The sequence below is a fragment of the Marmota flaviventris genome, chromosome 15 (assembly GCF_047511675.1).
Source record: "Marmota flaviventris isolate mMarFla1 chromosome 15, mMarFla1.hap1, whole genome shotgun sequence".
NCBI lineage: Eukaryota > Metazoa > Chordata > Mammalia > Rodentia > Sciuridae > Marmota > Marmota flaviventris.
This window is the reverse complement of record NC_092512.1, coordinates 1949260-1965348: the sequence shown is the minus strand read 5'-3', so window position 1 is coordinate 1965348 and position 16089 is coordinate 1949260. Positions and strand designations below refer to the sequence as shown.

General features: G+C 64.6%; 1 protein-coding gene across 1 annotated transcript in view; it reads right to left on the bottom strand.

Annotated features, from left to right (window-relative positions):
* Window positions 1–592: 592 nt before the first annotated feature.
* The window catches only part of LOC114102841 (maestro heat-like repeat family member 5), a 30988-nt gene continuing 15491 nt past the window's right edge, over window positions 593–16089 (bottom strand). Inside the window, exons 13-26 of the mRNA XM_027948335.2 lie at window positions 15840–15934; window positions 14705–14854; window positions 13987–14145; window positions 12993–13133; window positions 11803–11987; window positions 11430–11567; window positions 10938–11049; window positions 10577–10720; window positions 9787–9963; window positions 8716–8871; window positions 7728–7850; window positions 1049–1151; window positions 877–951; window positions 593–769 (exon numbers count right to left, since the gene is read on the bottom strand). Coding sequence (XP_027804136.2) covers window positions 672–769; window positions 877–951; window positions 1049–1151; window positions 7728–7850; window positions 8716–8871; window positions 9787–9963; window positions 10577–10720; window positions 10938–11049; window positions 11430–11567; window positions 11803–11987; window positions 12993–13133; window positions 13987–14145; window positions 14705–14854; window positions 15840–15934 — 1856 coding nt within the window. The 3' untranslated portion in view covers window positions 593–671. The remainder of the gene's footprint in view (window positions 770–876; window positions 952–1048; window positions 1152–7727; window positions 7851–8715; window positions 8872–9786; window positions 9964–10576; window positions 10721–10937; window positions 11050–11429; window positions 11568–11802; window positions 11988–12992; window positions 13134–13986; window positions 14146–14704; window positions 14855–15839; window positions 15935–16089) is intronic.

The window sequence follows — 16089 nt, the reverse complement described above, 5'->3', positions numbered from 1 at the left end:
GGACAGCGGCCCATCTGGGGCCCCATCCGCACCACTGTCACTGCACTGGCTGGTGGTGACGAGGAGCCCAAAGCACCACGACTGCTCAGGGTCCCTGTGCCTGGTGTGGGCAGAGGTGGTTTAGGCTTGGGGAAGGTCAGAGCTTTACAGAGGGAGGAGTGGACGTCCACGCTGGGAGCCACAGAGCAAAGACAGCAGCCAAGCTGCGGGGACGGGCTGTCCCTGAAGGCTGTGCTGGCTCAGCAAGAGTGAGGGCGCAGAGGCCCAGCTGGGCCACCAGAGAGGGCAACGGCTGCAGGCTCCAGTGGGCGCTGGCAGGACGGACACGGACCAGGAGTGGACCTAGACAACTCTGCTTGAGCTGGGGAGTGGCGAGAGGGGGCAGGCGGGCTGAGGACGGGCAAGGGGAGGAAAGGGCTGGCACAGATGACCCAGTCCTGGGCTCATGCTCCCCCACATCACACCCCGAAGGACAGGCATGGCAAGGCCATTGCATTCCACAGTCCCCAGTGGCGACCGCGGAGGGACAGTCTGGCCCAGCCCAGGACCTGCAATGCCTGGGGCCCGGGGCCTGCAAAGCCTGAAGCCCGAACCTGCTGTCAGCATTTAATACAGAGAGAACTCAACAAGGACCAGGACGGGGCGAGCCTGGTGGCGGCTGAGGCCTGTGGTCAGGTCACACAGTGGGACAGTTCCATGACGTCTCCCATGAAGTTCAGGTAGAACCTGCGGCACATGGAGTCCGGGTCCTCCCTGAGGGTCTTCAAGCCTGTGGCAGAGACCCTGTGTCTGACTCTGAAGCTGTGTCCCCAGGGGTCCCAGTCGGCCACCCGAGGCCCTGTGCTGCCCAGCCCTGGGGCATGGGGTGTGGCTCACTTTTCTTGAGGGTTTTTATGTCACCCTTCTTCAGGTAGAAGCAGAGGTCAGCCAAGTAGTCCTGAAGCATTCCCCCTGGGACAGGCAGGGGGTGGGCAGTGTCACTGGATACCAGCCTGCACCCACCCGCAGGCTCCGGCAGGGGGCGGCCAGGGTGCAGGCGGGCGCCTACCGATGAACCTCATGGCGGCCAGTTTCAGGTTCCTGTGGGGGCTGTGCAGGTAGGTCAGGGCCTGCATGAGAAACTGGTGGTAGTTGCCAAAGTTGCTCTCTATCTGGGGGAAGAGGAGTGGCTGCTGGCCAAGCTGGGCCCAGGTGGCACCTGGCCTCTGTGGCCCTGTTCTGTCTGAGGCCCCCATGGCAGCACCAGCCAGGGAGTGAAGGGCGGTCACCTGCGACCCTCAGGTGGCAGGAGGGGACCAGAGCTGAGACCCCCGCAGGCCCAGCTCCTCCGCCCAATCCCACCTCAGGTGACAGAGGATTGGGACCAGCCTCATCTAGGGCCCCTTCCAAAGCTCACCCCGGGCATCCTCCAGAAGGCCTCTACTGCCCACGCCAGGGGCCCAGCCCAGCCCAGGCCAACACCCCAGGCAGCCCAGCGCAGGACTAGGGGGTTGGAAATGGCCACAGTGCACCTCTCCTGGACAGGCCTGCGTGGAGCCAAGACAGAGCCAGCTCGGGGGCAGGGCAGGACCTACTTGAGCATCTGCCCAGGCCCTGCTGCTGCTGCGACGACCGCCTTCCGTTTGGTAAGCCCCTTTGTCTGTCGGAGCCTGTGTGAGCCTGCTTTTGTGCTGCTGGTGCTACAAGAACCCTGGTGGGTGCCCAGCCTCCGGCCTCAGCCCTTGCGTTCCCCACAGGACACTGGGGATATTTCTGTACCCAGCCACTGTCCCACGAGCGGCCGTGGTCAAGCCACTAACACCCACCTGGCCATTCCTGCCCAACCCAGGGTGCACTGACGGCTTCTTCCACTGGCTAAGTGGACAGAGCAGCCTGCACTGCCACCCTTTCTGCCCAAGCCTGGCCCTGGCCCTGGCCTCCACACACGGCCCGCAGGCAACCTGGGCCTAAGGACCCTCCTCCAAAGCCACCTGCTCGCCCCAGTTACCCTCCAGACAGAAGAGCACTTCTGCTGTCAGCAGGCCCACACGCTGGGAGTGGCCACCCACCTGCAGCCTGCCCAGCTGAGTCCACTCCAGCGGGGGACTCTGGCCCAGGCCAGGACCCCCGCTCTGGCCCTTTGGTCTCCCATTCCCCAGAGCCAGGACTCCCTGCAGGCACCGATCCCATATGTTGGGTGGGAGAAATCAGGAAGGGCCTGGGTTGTTTTAATGTTGCCAGAGAAGAAGGCTTTACAATCCAGGGCCACTGTCAGAGCAAAGGCTCTCTAGGCAGAGGACAGCTCCTGGCCAAGATGTGACAATCTGCGGTGAGGGTGGTGATGCCGAGGGTTCCTGGAACACTCCCTCTATCACCTGCTGCGTGTGCAGAAACAGGCGGAGGGGGCGACGGGCAGAGGGGAGACGGGCAGGGGGAAGACGGGCAGGGGGGAGACGGGCAGGGGGGAGACGGGCAGAGGGGGGAGACGGGCAGAGGGGAGACGGGCAGGGGGGAGACGGGCAGGGGGGAGACGGGCAGAGGGGAGACGGGCAGGGGGGAGACGGGCAGGGGGGAGACGGGCAGGGGGGAGACAGGCAGGGGGGAGACGGGCAGAGGGGAGACGGGCAGGGGGGAGACAGGCAGAGGGGGAGACGGGCAGAGGGGGAGACGGGCAGGGGGGAGACGGGCAGGGGGGGAGACGGGCAGGGGGGAGACGGGCAGAGGGGGGAGACGGGCAGAGGGGGAGACGGGCAGGGGGGAGACGGGCAGGGGGGAGACGGGCAGAGGGGGAGACGGGCAGAGGGGAGACGGGCAGAGGGGGAGACGGGCAGGGGGGAGACGGGCAGAGGGGGAGACGGGCAGAGGGGGAGACGGGCAGAGGGGGAGACGGGCAGAGGGGAGACGGGCAGAGGGGGAGACGGGCAGGGGGGAGACGGGCAGAGGGGGAGACGGGCAGGGGGGAGACGGGCAGGGGGGGAGACGGGCAGGGGGGAGACGGGCAGAGGGGGGAGACGGGCAGAGGGGGAGACGGGCAGAGGGGAGACGGGCAGGGGGGAGACGGGCAGGGGGGAGACGGGCAGGGGGGAGACGGGCAGGGGGGGAGACGGGCAGAGGGGAGACGGGCAGAGGGGAGACGGGCAGAGGGGAGACGGGCAGGGGGGAGACGGGCAGGGGGGAGACGGGCAGGGGGGGAGACGGGCAGGGGGGAGACGGGCAGAGGGGGAGATGGGCAGAGGGGAGACGGGCAGGGGGGAGACCACCCTGCCAAGGGGTGCTGCTGCGCACCAAGGAGCTGTGGAGCCTGGAGCAGGCCTCCTGGGCACGTCCCAAGGGCAGTGCGCTGCTCCCGCAGAGGTGACCCTGTTCTTGGCTGTCCTGCCTGTCAGCCGGCAATGGTGCCAGCAGATGGACGCAGGCCACAGAGCAGAGGACCCTGAAGCAGGGGAGGAGGCGACGACCCAAGGGCAGGGCCGGGGCTCGTCACTCTCACACACCAAGCACTGATGGGAGCTGCTCCCACCGCAGAATCGGGGACCACCTGGCCATCTAGGCGGGGCTGGAGGGGGCTGGGCCAGCTCTGGGTCCCTACCCAGCAACCAGCAGGAGAGGCCTCATGGGGCCCTTGCAACAAACCACACTAACGATGACACGATGACCCCTGGCCCACGAGGCACTGGGCGAAGAGCCACCTGTGCTCACAGCGGGCAGACAGGAAGGGGCTGACTCTCAGAAATGGTCTGCTCACCAGGCGCACCACCGCCGGTCATCCCAGCGGCTCGGAAGGCCAAAGCAGGAGGACACAAGTTCAAAGCCAGCCTTAGCAACAGTGAGGCCCTAAGCAACTCAGCGAGACCCTGTCTCTAAATAAACTACAAAATAGGGCTGGGGTGGGGCTCGGTGGTCAACTGCCCCTGAGTTCAATCCCTGGTAATAAAAAAAAAAAAAAAAGAAAAGTCTGCTCCCTAGGGTGGCGAGAGGCCACTGCAGCCAGACCCTGTGCCCAGCAAGCAGGGACGGTGGCTGTGACCAGGGCCTAGGTGGAAAACAGCTCGTGGAGCCACCAGCACTGGGGCGACTGAGGAACTACAGAGGCCTAGGAAGGTCTGAACCTGGGGAGCTCTGGAAGGCCAGCAGGGAGGCCACCCACAGCACTCAAAGGGCCGCACGGGGCTGGTGGCACCCGCCATGCCTCGCTTCAGTGCTGCAAACACAAGAACCTTATGCCAAAATGTAGGACTCTGATTAAGTACCTAGAGCCGTGTCCGTGAGTCCGTCATGTGCGTGACTATTCAAGGAAGTTCAGAGTTAGATAAGTTTTAATTTATGGGTGGACCTCCTGATGGGCAAACGTCATGTTAGTAGTGTTGACTTTTAAGGCTTAAAAGGTGGATTTCATGAATGAGATCAGCACACTGGATGTGAGGTAAAATAGAAATGGTCATGCAGATGCCCCTCCATGCAGGACACAGCTCCAAGATCAAAGAAAGTGTCAACAAATCCCTCGTAAAACCCTTCAAGCAAGCGGAAAAGAATAATGCTTCCTGAGGGCAGGACTGCAATCGACCGAGGTCAGAGCCCACGCGCTGGCTGCCCTAAGCAGCAGGCTGTCTGCCCATGCGGAGGTTGAGCTCAGTGCCCACAAGGAGGACCAGCCCCAAGGACAGGCAGAGGCCAGAGACGCTCACCTCCAGCCCAGCCAGGGCATGGCAGGCTGGAGCTACCGTGTGGACTCACAGCCTGCCTAGGACAGTCCAAGGTGAGGAAGAGGGAAAGTCACCCCAGGGCTCAGCAAGCAGAAGACACCCCCGCTGCAGGATGCCCAGAGGGCCCCTGATGCACAGCACCACGTCAGCAAGAGGACGGTGGTGGACTCCTCAGGCACTGCCGAGCTGACCGCTGAGCAGAGGCAGCTGAGCACTTTCTAAAATGACTAGAGCTGCAGAAAAGGTGCACACAGGACACGGTCAAGGCCCTCTGTGCCGGCCTCTGTCTCTGTGACCAGAACCCTGACAAGACACTTCAGAGGAGGAGGTCTCCGTTTGGAAGATCTCGGTCCATGGGGGGGGGGCGCTTGCTCTGGGCCTGCCGTGAGGTAGCCCAGGAGGGGCATGGGACAGGAGGGCACGGGACGGGAGGGGCACGGGACAGGAGGACATGGAACAGGAGGACACGGGATAGGACGACACGGGATAGGACGACACGGGACAGGAGGACACGGGATGGGAGGGGCACGGGACAGGAGGGGCATGGGACAGGAGGGCACGGGACAGGAGGGGCATGGGACAGGAGGACACGGAACAGGAGGACACGGGATAGGACGACACGGGACAGGAGGACACGGGATGGGAGGGGCACAGGACAGGAGGGACATGGGACAGGAGGGCACGGGACAGGAGGACACGGGATGGGAGGGGCACGGGACAGGAGGGGCATGGGACAGGAGGACACAGGATGGGAGGGGCACGGGACAGGAGGGGCACCAGAGGAGAGCAGCTTGGCTCATGGCAGCTGGGAAGCAGAGAGAAATGGGAAGGGGCAGGGACAAGAGAGTCCCCGAGGCCACGCCCCCAGGGACCTGCTTCCTCCAACCATGTCCCGCGGCCCACAGTTCGGGCCACCTCCCAGCAGTCCAGTCAAGTTCTAACCCCTCCAACGTTCAACCAGCTGACAAGGCCAGAGCCTTCATGATCCAGTCACTCCCTAAAAGCCCACCTCTGGGCACTGCTCACGGGGGACCCCTTGGGGTCACTCCAGATCCACACCACGAGCTGCAGCCATCAACCCCAGACAGGCAACGGAGGTCTTCAAGTGAATCAGAGGTGGACAGAGGCAGCCTTGGAGCACTGGGCCATGACCCTGGGACACAGCCCAGAGCGCGGCAGCCACGTGGCGAGAAAAGGAGCACCCGGAGAGGAGGTCGCACACAGCGCACGCGCAAGGTCTGGCGACCACTGCACACCTCCTTCCTTGCCTCCTCCTCCAGTCGTGTCCACTGAGCCGACTCTACAAACAGTTTCTGGGCCCTGAGCACATCCCTCTGCCAGCTGGCCCTGCAGTGTGGTCAGGAGATGGCCATGGAGGGAGCCTGCAGGAGGGGCTGCCAGCCAGGTGTGCAGCGTCACGGAGCACGGTGGCAGCTTCTCCCCAGGGCTCCTGGGTGTGCTCAGTGTCTCCCCAGAGTGGCTCTTCCCAGCACCCAGTGCGCTCCGTCGGCCCCCGCCAGGCCTGTGGCCATGGGGCGGGCCTCCCTGGTCTCAGGGGATGGTGCCTACGTGAGACACAGCCTGCTGCACTGCACCGCTGGTCCCCCACTCCTGTGTCCTGGATCCTCTTCACTTCTTGGTGGCCGCCCCTGTTCCCCAGCTACACTGAACACTCCTGCCCACACAGCCACTTGCTGCCTGTCTCCAGAGGGCCTGACAGCGCACTGACCAAATGGTCAGGACTGTGTTCAGACGCCACTGTCGCACTCATGTGCCATGGTGACACTGTGCCGCTACAGGCACTGGGTGAGCAGCACCCTGCTCCGTGGGCACTGAGTTCAGCACCATGCCACCCCCGTCCACGGGCACAGCCCAGGATGCCCCCCACCCTCCACAGGCTCAGCTCAGCCCTCCAGGGCCTGCCCCGTGCCGGCCTGTCACATGGAGCAGGGGAAAGCCCAGGCCAGTCAGGGGAGCCCGTTCAACCTCGGGAGACCAGAACTTCCACACAGCCAGAAACGGTGAGCGCAGAAAAGGACACGTCACTGGCTGTATGTGAAGAAACGGCCAAGAGCCCACACCTGCGGGCAGGAAGCCCCATCCACGCTAAGTGAAAGACTGGGTCCCAGGACAAGCGGCCCTTCTGACTGAACACCTGGGCCCAGGGCTGGGGAGCGAGCTGTCGCTCCCCCAGGGAAGCCGAGCTCCGAGCCAGCCTGGGCTGGGCCGGCCGCAGCAGGAAGGCCTTGCGTCTGATCCTGGGCCTGGAGACCAACCGCCACCTGTCCACGCCCACCACGCGCAGCCTGCTGGTAGCGCCAAGACCAGCCTGGCTGGCAGCCTCAGAAAACTGCCCCTGGCTTCCCTCCTTCCACAGCTGCCCTGCGTCCCCTGGAGGAGAGGGCGGGGCGACACAGCTGCATACCTCCTGCCTTCCCGTCCCACAGACCCAAACCCTGAGGACACCGCGGTCACTCTGAACAGTGGAGGGATCCTCCAAGGCTGAGGAATGGCAGGGCAAGGACAGCAGAGATCAGGAGGCTCGTGGACAGACAGGCAGTGTCCCCAGCTTGCAGGGCCCTGGTGGCTGTGGCCAGATCAGGGAGGCCTGAGGAGGCCTGCTGCATCTTCTGGTGACCTCGGCCTTGCCCCAAACCCTGAAACTGTCATCTGGACAGCCTAGGCCACTGGGAGGACAGGAGAGGCTGGGTCAGAGATTGAACTGGCAGCTGAGAATGAGAGGGGCAGTGTTTCCTGCACCCCTCCTGGGCCCAGCTGCGCCTGCAGGTAGAACCTTGGCCCTTTCTCCATCACACCGTTAGGGCCACTGCACAGTGGCTCTGGACACAGTTCGGGTACATGGTGTGAGAGCTGTGTTCCCCCAGCCACTGGAGAGGACCTGGGCTCCACTGCGGACAGGGACCAAGGACACTAAACAGAAAGACACAGGACAGACTCTCCACTGCTGATGGACCCCACTCAGAGGGCTGGGGTGACCAGCACAACCATCTCCCCCTCCCACCTCTGGGAGTGCCCACACCTTACCATGTAGATAAAAACATCGTTCTCGGCACCCAGTCCTCGGCCCCACGCCAACTTGCTGAACAGCTCCTTCCGGAATTCCCACTTTAGCAAGATGACGCAGCGCAGGAAGGTGAGCTTGGTCTTCTGTAGGCAGAGCAGGTGGGTCACCCCAGGGTACTCTGCCTCTGCCTCACCACATTCCCCCCAAGCAGACCTCAGGGGAGGATTCGGCAAGGATAACACCCAAGGACAAATGCACCTTGCTGGGGTGGGGAGACTGCTGCCAGAGGAGGGGGCAACCACACCAGGGACCTCCACTCCCTGAGCCCTCTGGTGCCCTGCTCTAATTCACATGAAGCTTCAGGAGAGGCCAGTGGTCACCCTGGCTGCCAGGCCTCCTTCTTGAAGCTAGGAAGGACACAGGCTGAGCAACAGGCAGAGAGGGGCATCCAAGGAAGTCAGCTTGGGGCACTCTGCCTCAGAGAAAGGGCCTGCACCGTTTGGGGAAGGAGCCTGGGCCAGGCTGTTCAGAGTCCCGAGGTGACGGTCGACAGCTTAACGCTACAGGAGTGGTCTGCAGAGAGAGCATGTGACAAATCCAGGGACTGCAGGGCTACCCTGTGGATCCTTGTGGAAACTGGATGTGGGGAACTCCTGGGGAGGGGGCTCTGGGAAAGCAGGTACCCCTGTGCAGGACATGGTCTGCACCCCTGGCCCAGGGAAGGGAGCAGGGGGACCTAAATGCTGGGCTTACTTTTGGTGTGTGGGGGGGAGGGGGCTGCGGTCAGTGGAGCTCCAAAAGCCAGGACCATCTCTGGGATGAGTCCTTTCCTTTTCTCCATCTGCCTGTTCACCTGCAGGGCCAGGTGTGGCCTCTCCCGTCTGGATGGGTCCAGGATGGTGCCCTGTTGTGCTCTGCCTACAGGGCCGAGTCCTCCAGCCCACCAGCAGATGGGTTCTCCCCACACCTGGCTCTCGCGGCCACCCCAGCCAGGCCAGGGCTGCTCACCATGACCACTTCAGGGCAGGAGTCTGCCAGGTGGAAGAGCAGGGGCACCAGGGCCTGGAAGGCAAAGGTCTTGAGCGCCTGCCGGAACTTCTTGCCCCCACTGTGGATGACATCCCCGAACAGGCAGATGGCGCACCCTCGCACCTCGGCACTTACCTGGGAGACATGGGCAAGTCTTCCACTCAGGCAGCCCCTGCACCCCCGGTGCGGCCCCTCAGCCGCTGACCATCACCCCTCCCTCTCTGCCCATGATCTCAAGTCGCCCGTGTACGCCTCATTTTGGCTCTACGCTGCTCAGGGCAGACCCACGCCATCCGGGACCCCACCGACCGGTGGACCCTGGGCACCCGAGGGTCGCTCCTATTGCCCTTTCTCTGCCCCCTGCTAGGTCTTCTCTGGGTTCCGTGCTCCCCTTGCCACCCCCGGACCTCCGGCAGCCTTTCATTTACTCTCCTAGATGTCCCTCGTCTGGGTTCCTGACAGCAGCCGCACACACCCCCGCCCAGGCTAGGGCCAGTCCGTCACTTCCTAGCTCCGTGACCCTAGCAAGGCTCCTTCCCTGTGCGACCTGGCGTCGCCTTTGCTGACAGCAGGTGACTACTGTCTTTGTCCCTGCACCTCCACCGAGCGGGCCAGGTCGGCCGTGGTCCTTCCGCGTCGTCCACACCCCCAGCCCCCCAAGACAGAGTCCCCGCGCCCCGCGCCCGCCCGGCTCACTCCAGGCGCTGCCCGCGCCCGCCTTTCAAACCAACGGTTCTTCTCGTCGGCCCTGGGAGGCGGGAAGCCCGAGGGCAGCGCAGCACCTGGGTCACCTGGGGCGAACGGAACGCGGTCCTCACGCAAACCCCCCTCCCCGGGCGGGCAGTCCGCGGGGCAGCACCGTCCGCGGGGCCGGGCAGCACCGTCCGCGGGGCCGCACAGTCCGCCAGCCCCGCGCACAGCGGCAGGGGCTTCTCTGATTGGTGGGCCAGAAGAGACTGCGCAGGCGCCCTGCCTGCTCCTTGTCAAGCCCGTCCCACGCATGCCCGTCCCGCCCTTTGCCCCCTCCTCCTTCCTCTCCAGTCGGCTCACGTCCTCGAAGAAGAGCCGCAGGTGCTGGGCGATCTTGAGGATGACGGCGCCGACGCCCTGGTCGCCCAGGCGGTGCAGGATGTCACCCAGAATCTGCATCAGCCCCAGGGGATCGTTGGGCTCGGGCTGCAGGAAGCTGTCCAGCAGCTCCAGCAGCCGGCTCTGGAGCAGGGCCATCTGCAAGGAGACCCACCCGGTGTCTCCAGGTTCCCCAGGTGACGCGGGTCGCCTGCTGCCGGCTGCGATCACAGCTCTTACAGGCAGCTGGACTCCTGGCTCTCTGACCAGGGTACCTGCGCATCTCCAAACCCACCCCACCTAGCAGGGCTCTTGGGGACCGAGGAGGACAGAGTGCCTGGCTGAGACCGGCCACAGGCAGTGGCCACGGGCTGCTTCGCCTACACATGGACAGGAGAATGGATAGAGTCAGGCGGTGCATCTGGGCCTCCGACCCAGCCCTGCAGTGGTCCTAGGGGAATGGACCTGTGACCCGAGGCCAAGGGCAGGAGGAGGTGGGTGGAGCACAAGGAGCTGGCAGGTGGCTGGCAGGTGGGGGCCTCCTACCTGGAAGGAGGTCAAAGGTGCTGGTCTCAGAGGCCTTCTGCCTCAGAGTCCCCTGTCCTAAGCAAATACTGCCACCTTCTCCTGCTCCAGACCTGAGCCTCTTTCCCGTCTACCTTTTCCCTCCAGACTCTACCCCGGCAGCCCTGTTCTGGTGCCTCCTTCTCCTTGAAGTCTTCCTAGGATGGAAATGGGTGTGTCCCCAAGCTCCCCCATGTCCCCCTCTCACCTTCTTGGGGTGCATGAGGGTGCTGCTGAGGGCCTGCAGGCTCATGGCCCGCACCAGCGGGTTGGGGTTTTTCAGGTTCAGGTTCATGAAGTTGACCATGGACCTCTGATTCACATGCTGGAAGACATCCGGGCTGTTGAGAAACTGAACAGGGTTGGCGCCATCAATCTACCTGTCACCTGCAACTGCCAGGTAAAGTCAGCGCCACAGCAGGAGACACTGGAGTTAAACATAAGGAAGCACTTTCAGGCAGGAAGCAGATCTGGTGTATCAGACCGAAGTTAGGATGTCTTTTATCAGAGGACAGTGTCTTTTTATCCTTGATGTAAGGAGCAGGTCAGGGTGGCTGGGAGAAGCTGACCTCTGAGATGATGAGGATAGCCACAAGGTTGTCTCGCTCCTCACTGTTCTTCAGAAAGATGATGGCTTGCCCCAGGATGGCCTTGACCTCGCAGTCATAGTGGGACATAGCTCTGTCCAAGGGAAGAGGCAGACATGATCCCTGAGTGCTTCACTCTAGGGCCAGGCCCAGATGGGTGGGGGGGAGGGTTAGGCAACCCCCCACCCACACAGACTTTTCCACTGGCTGCCAGCTAACTTTCACCTGCCGCCTCACATCTGCCTGCTGCCTGAAAGTGCTTCCTTTTGTCTAACTCCAGAGTCTCCTGCTGTGCTACTGACTGTACCTGGTAACTGTGGTTGGTGGGTAGATTGATGGTGCCCACGCTACTCAGCCCAGACATCTTCCAGCACAAGTCCAGAGTGCAGGGTCCGGTGTGGGGTGTGGCCTGAGCCTGGGCTGCTGACTTCCAGCTCCTTCCAGGCAGAAGAGGACACCCAGCTTGGGACCTACCTGGCCAAGAGGGTCACTCCCTGGGGGTAGGTCTCCAGGCACTGCAGGCACTCCCAGCCGTGGAGCAGCTTGACGTGGGCAAACACCTCCCAGTAGTTCGTGGTCCAGAAGAGGCCCTTCAGCGCTTCCAGGCAGGTCCTGGAGTGGGGCCCAGGCGGGAGGGTCCCCTGGGGCCTGGGCAGGCTGCCACCTCCTGGACTGCCCGTGGCTCAGGATCGTCACTGCTCTTGGTTGCCCCCTCCCTGCAGAGCCGAGCTCATTCCTTCCTGGGTCCTGAGCGTCCAGCCCCACTCGCGCCCACCAGGGACTCCTGTGGGCGTGAGGCAGGGGCCAGGGGGCCCTGAGAGGTGGCTGGGCCCTGCCGGCGGCTCACCTGCAGGGCCCGAGGGGCTTGTCGTCCAGGATGTCCTCCTGGTAGTCTGACAGGCCCTCCACCATGCCCAGCTCCAGCAGGCAGTGCAGCTGCGTGAGCAGGCCCATGAGCACCCCTGCGAAGGCCCAGCGGACCGTGCCCCTGTACTCCTGGGTGTACAGCGGCTCGTAGATGGTGTTGAGGGCCTGCAGCAGGCGACAGGGGGCCGGTGAGCGGGGGAGGGCAGGCCACTCTGTCTGCAGCCCCAGCCGTCCACCTGCCCCGGCCCAGGGCGTGGAGCAGCTGCCCGTGGCTGCTTCTGGCTGCACCCCCACACCTGCAGCAGCCTGAGGCCGGAGCAGGTGCCCTTCGACTGCCGGGCTTCGCTGGGCCGTGAGGCCCTGCGGCCCTGCCTGGCCTCTGCACCCTGGGCCTCCTCCCTTGCCCCAGTTTGCCTCCACCCTCTAGTGACCTGCCTCCTTTATCCAGGTGCCCTTAGCGTGGCAGTCCTCTCCAGAGCACCCCCTTGGAGAAGGCCACCCCTGGTCCTGCTGGCTTCCTGGCCCTGGCTTGGGCAGCCATCCCCGCGCCGCCCCATGTTCCCAGGGCGGGACTGTGAATGGGCCCCTCTGTCCCCTGAAGTTCTCTAGTCAGCCCTGTGGCCATGGAACCCCTGCCCTGCCCTATCCTTGAGGGCAGTGTAGCCCACTGCTCCTGCCCCACCCCGGGTCCTCTCAAGGGCAGACCAACTGGTCACTCCTGAGCCAAACCCTTGTGACTTCCAGTGGCTCTTGCAGGAGAGCTCGGGGCTGGCTGTCACCCCTTACCCACAGCTGGGGGGCACTGGGACCTCCCGCCCTCGCCACACTGTCCTCCCAGGTCTCCCCCATCCCTCTATCACTGTGGCAGCCAGGCCCTCCCCTGCTGTCCCCTAGGCGCTCCCTGGGGACACTTGCTCTGAGTGCTCAGGACATTCCTGGCAGAATGGACAGGGTAGGGCATCCCCATGGAGAACCAGTGCCAGGCAGCAGCCAGGCCCTGGCAGGGGCAGCTGATCAGTGTGCTGGTGCCCCAGACACCTGGTGTCACCAAGGGCACAGGGGCAGGGACTCCCTGTGAGAAGGTGGGGCACACAGCCCCCTCACAGATAACGGTGATCTGCCCACTACTGCAGGCACCAGGGCCACCCGGGCCGGGGCAGAGGCGCCCACCTTCAGGCAGACGAGCTGGGCCTGGCGGGTGGGTTGGATGAACTCTCTGGAGGGCCGTAGCTTCAGCTTCATGTAGAGGATCGTCATGACCTTGCGGGCCAGCTGCTGGTTGGTAGCCAGGGTCCTCCACAGGAACAGGATCTTCCTGGGGAGACAGTGACCCAAGCCACTGCAGGCCACACTGGGCACCTGGGCTGTGCTGCCTAAGGGCCCAGAGGCCCCTGGGGGGCCTTCCCGGAAGGCCCTGATCTGCCTGTCAACGGGACAGCTTGCCGGGTGTCCTGAAATGGACACAGCCAGCCCTCAGGAGTGGTGACAGGTGGGTTCTGAGTCTGGGCCCTGGTCGCTGCTGGCTGGGCTCTGAGCACAAGTGAGCTTTGCCTGACACCTGGGCTCGCTCCCCCTGGCACCCCGCCCCCAGCTCCAAGCTGACAGCCGCCATCCTCAACCTGCCTCACCTCTTAGCAAGCGAGAAGCTGAGGGGGGTGGACAGGAGCACAGGACGCGCAGCAGGCTGAGCTGCCTGGGCTGCCCATCAAAGGCTGGGTCCCCTGGGACAGGCCAAGGTCCCCAGCGCCCTCAGACTGCAAAGTGCTGCACATCCCATGAGGTTTGCACTAGCTTCTGACCCCACAGGGCTGGCAGGTTGGAGGCGGCCTTCCTAACAAGTGCCCTGTGGTCCAGTGATGACCGAGGAGGAGCCAGCCAGGGGCTCGGGACCGCCACACCCTGTGTCTTCAGAGCACTGGGTTGGCCTCCGGGGCTCTCTGAGCCTGAAGGACCTTCCAAGCTGAAGGCCCTTCCTGGGACTGCGAGCCCAGGGCATCTGCAGGCCCCGGCCAGGCTGGGCCCTGGGAGCAGGCCCCTGGCAGGAGCTGTGCTGGCCAGGCTGCTTCAGCCTGAGGCTGGCCTGGGGCCTGGGGCCGCTGTGGCTGGAGGGCAGGCAGCGGGTGGCAGCTGGCGTCCACCTGGGGTTTGTGGGCAGAGGGGGGACCCACCTCTCGAAGGGGTGGCTCAGGGACAGGGTCACCTCCACCACCTCCTGGGTGTGCTGGCTTCCCAGAGCTGCGATGGCCTTCATCGTGGTCTTGTAGACGTTCTTGAAGCGGATGCCTGGCAGCTCCTGGAGCAGGCTGTGCAGGATCTCGGCCACCTGCAGGGGGGGCCAGTCCATGGCCAGTCCGCAGCAGGGCCCCTGTGAGTCCCTGGGTGGGACCCAGCTCCGCGGCTCACAGCACCGCCTGCCCCTTTGCACACCTGTGCTCCACTCCTTGGTGGCGGCGGGGTGGGAGGACAGGCTGTGGGGGACCAGTGTGGCTGACGCAGGGGGTGCCCGAGCAGGTGGGGCCTGGCAGCCCCTTGGACAATAGTGTGTGTGAGCCCTGAGTCAAGCTGGTCTCCCCAGACTGAAGGGCAGCTAGAGCTGCAGCCACCTACAGACGGACACCAGGGGACCCATGACCCCCAGGGCAGTGGCAGGGTCCACCTTCTGGGGCACAGGACAGGAGCAGGGCTGCCAGAGGCCACCTCAGGGCCCTGTGCACTGCTGCAGGGAGGGGGTCTGTCGTGGAGAAGAGGTGTGGCCTTGGGCGTGTGCACACACAGCCCTGGGACGGTGGCCTTCTGCCCCCCTCTGGGTCTCTGCAGGGAGGCTCCCTCCCAGCGGAGGATATGGGCCCTGTCCCCCAGAGGGGCCTTGGTGCCCGCCCTACCTGCTCAGGCTTGATGCCAGCGTCCTGGAAGATCGTGAGGAGGAGCCTGGAGGCCAGGTCGCAGCGCAGGTGGCTGTGACTGTGGAGGCCGTGCAGCAGCGTGAGGACCAGCTGCGTGTGCTGGGCCACCGTCAGGTCCTGGCGAAAGGCCTGTGACGGAGGGGCTCTGCTCAGCCCCAGCCCGACCAGGGAGGAGCCAGGCCCTTTCCGGGAGGAATGAGCACCCTGTGAACATCCCCACAAACGTCACACACACAGACCTGCCGCGGGCACAGACCTGCCGCGGGCACAGACCTGCCGCGGGCCAGCACGGTGGCCACAGCTCCCAGCTGCCTCTTGGCTGGAGAATTGCCCTGGGGACAACAGGAGCAAGCAGCCTTGCTGGCCCGCTCGGCAGCTGGTGACTGGCTGCCCTGCCCACGTGCAGTCCCTGGACCGCCTGCTGCCAGCGGCCTCCCTTGCCATGTCCCACTCCCTCCTCTGTTCGTGCTGAGAAAATGTCCTCAGTGAATCCTGCACCCAGGTTGCCATGCCCCTGTCCCCTGGAGGGGCTCGGCCAGTGCCCTTCTCAGGGAACCACCCTGCCACCACCACTGCAGCATCCTGTTCTGGGAGCAGAGGGACCCTCACTTGGAAGTGGGGAAACTGAGGCCCAGAAAGGTGGGATAGCACGCCCAGGGCAGCCCAGCCGCCGGGGCAGAGCTTGGCCCGGTGCCAGGGACAACTGACGGGCAGGGCCTGCGGAGGGTGGGCCAGGCGAGGGAGCAGGAGCACCTGGCTTGCACGGGCTGGAAGGGCAGTGCCAGGCCATGTGTCCCCGCCAGGCAAGCGCGGCTGCCACCCTGGAAAGTTCTGGAGAGAGGCAGACACCTGTGACAACCTGAGGCCTGCTTCCGGTCAGACCAGAAGGTGAGGGCTGAGGCGGGGACTTTCCTTGGAAAGGGCAGTGTCCGGGGCCCTCATCCTGGCCCTGCCCACCGCGCTCCCCTGAGCTGCACAGGTCGCCCGGGACCCCCGGGGCCTGTCGGTACAGGGGGCTGGGGAAGAGGCGGCCAGGCCAGCTCCAGCTCTCAGGAAGCCTGGGCCACGGTGGGGAGCGTGGTGAGAGGGCTGGCCCCGCGCAGCCTGGGCTCACCTTCACCATGTGGCCAAGCTTCATCTCCCGCTCCTTGGAGACCTTGACCTCAAAGTGCTTTGCCTTGTTCCAGGGCATGAATTCCAGCGCCCTCCCTGCGTGAGACTCAGGTTCAGGGGAACCGCTGGCCTGGGGTACAGCACCCCCCTCCCCAGCCCTGTCTCCCAACTCACAGACCAGGCCTGAGTCTGAGAAGCCCAGGGGCCCAGGCGCCAGGGTGGTGGCCGGGAGCGATCCCCTCCCTCTCCTG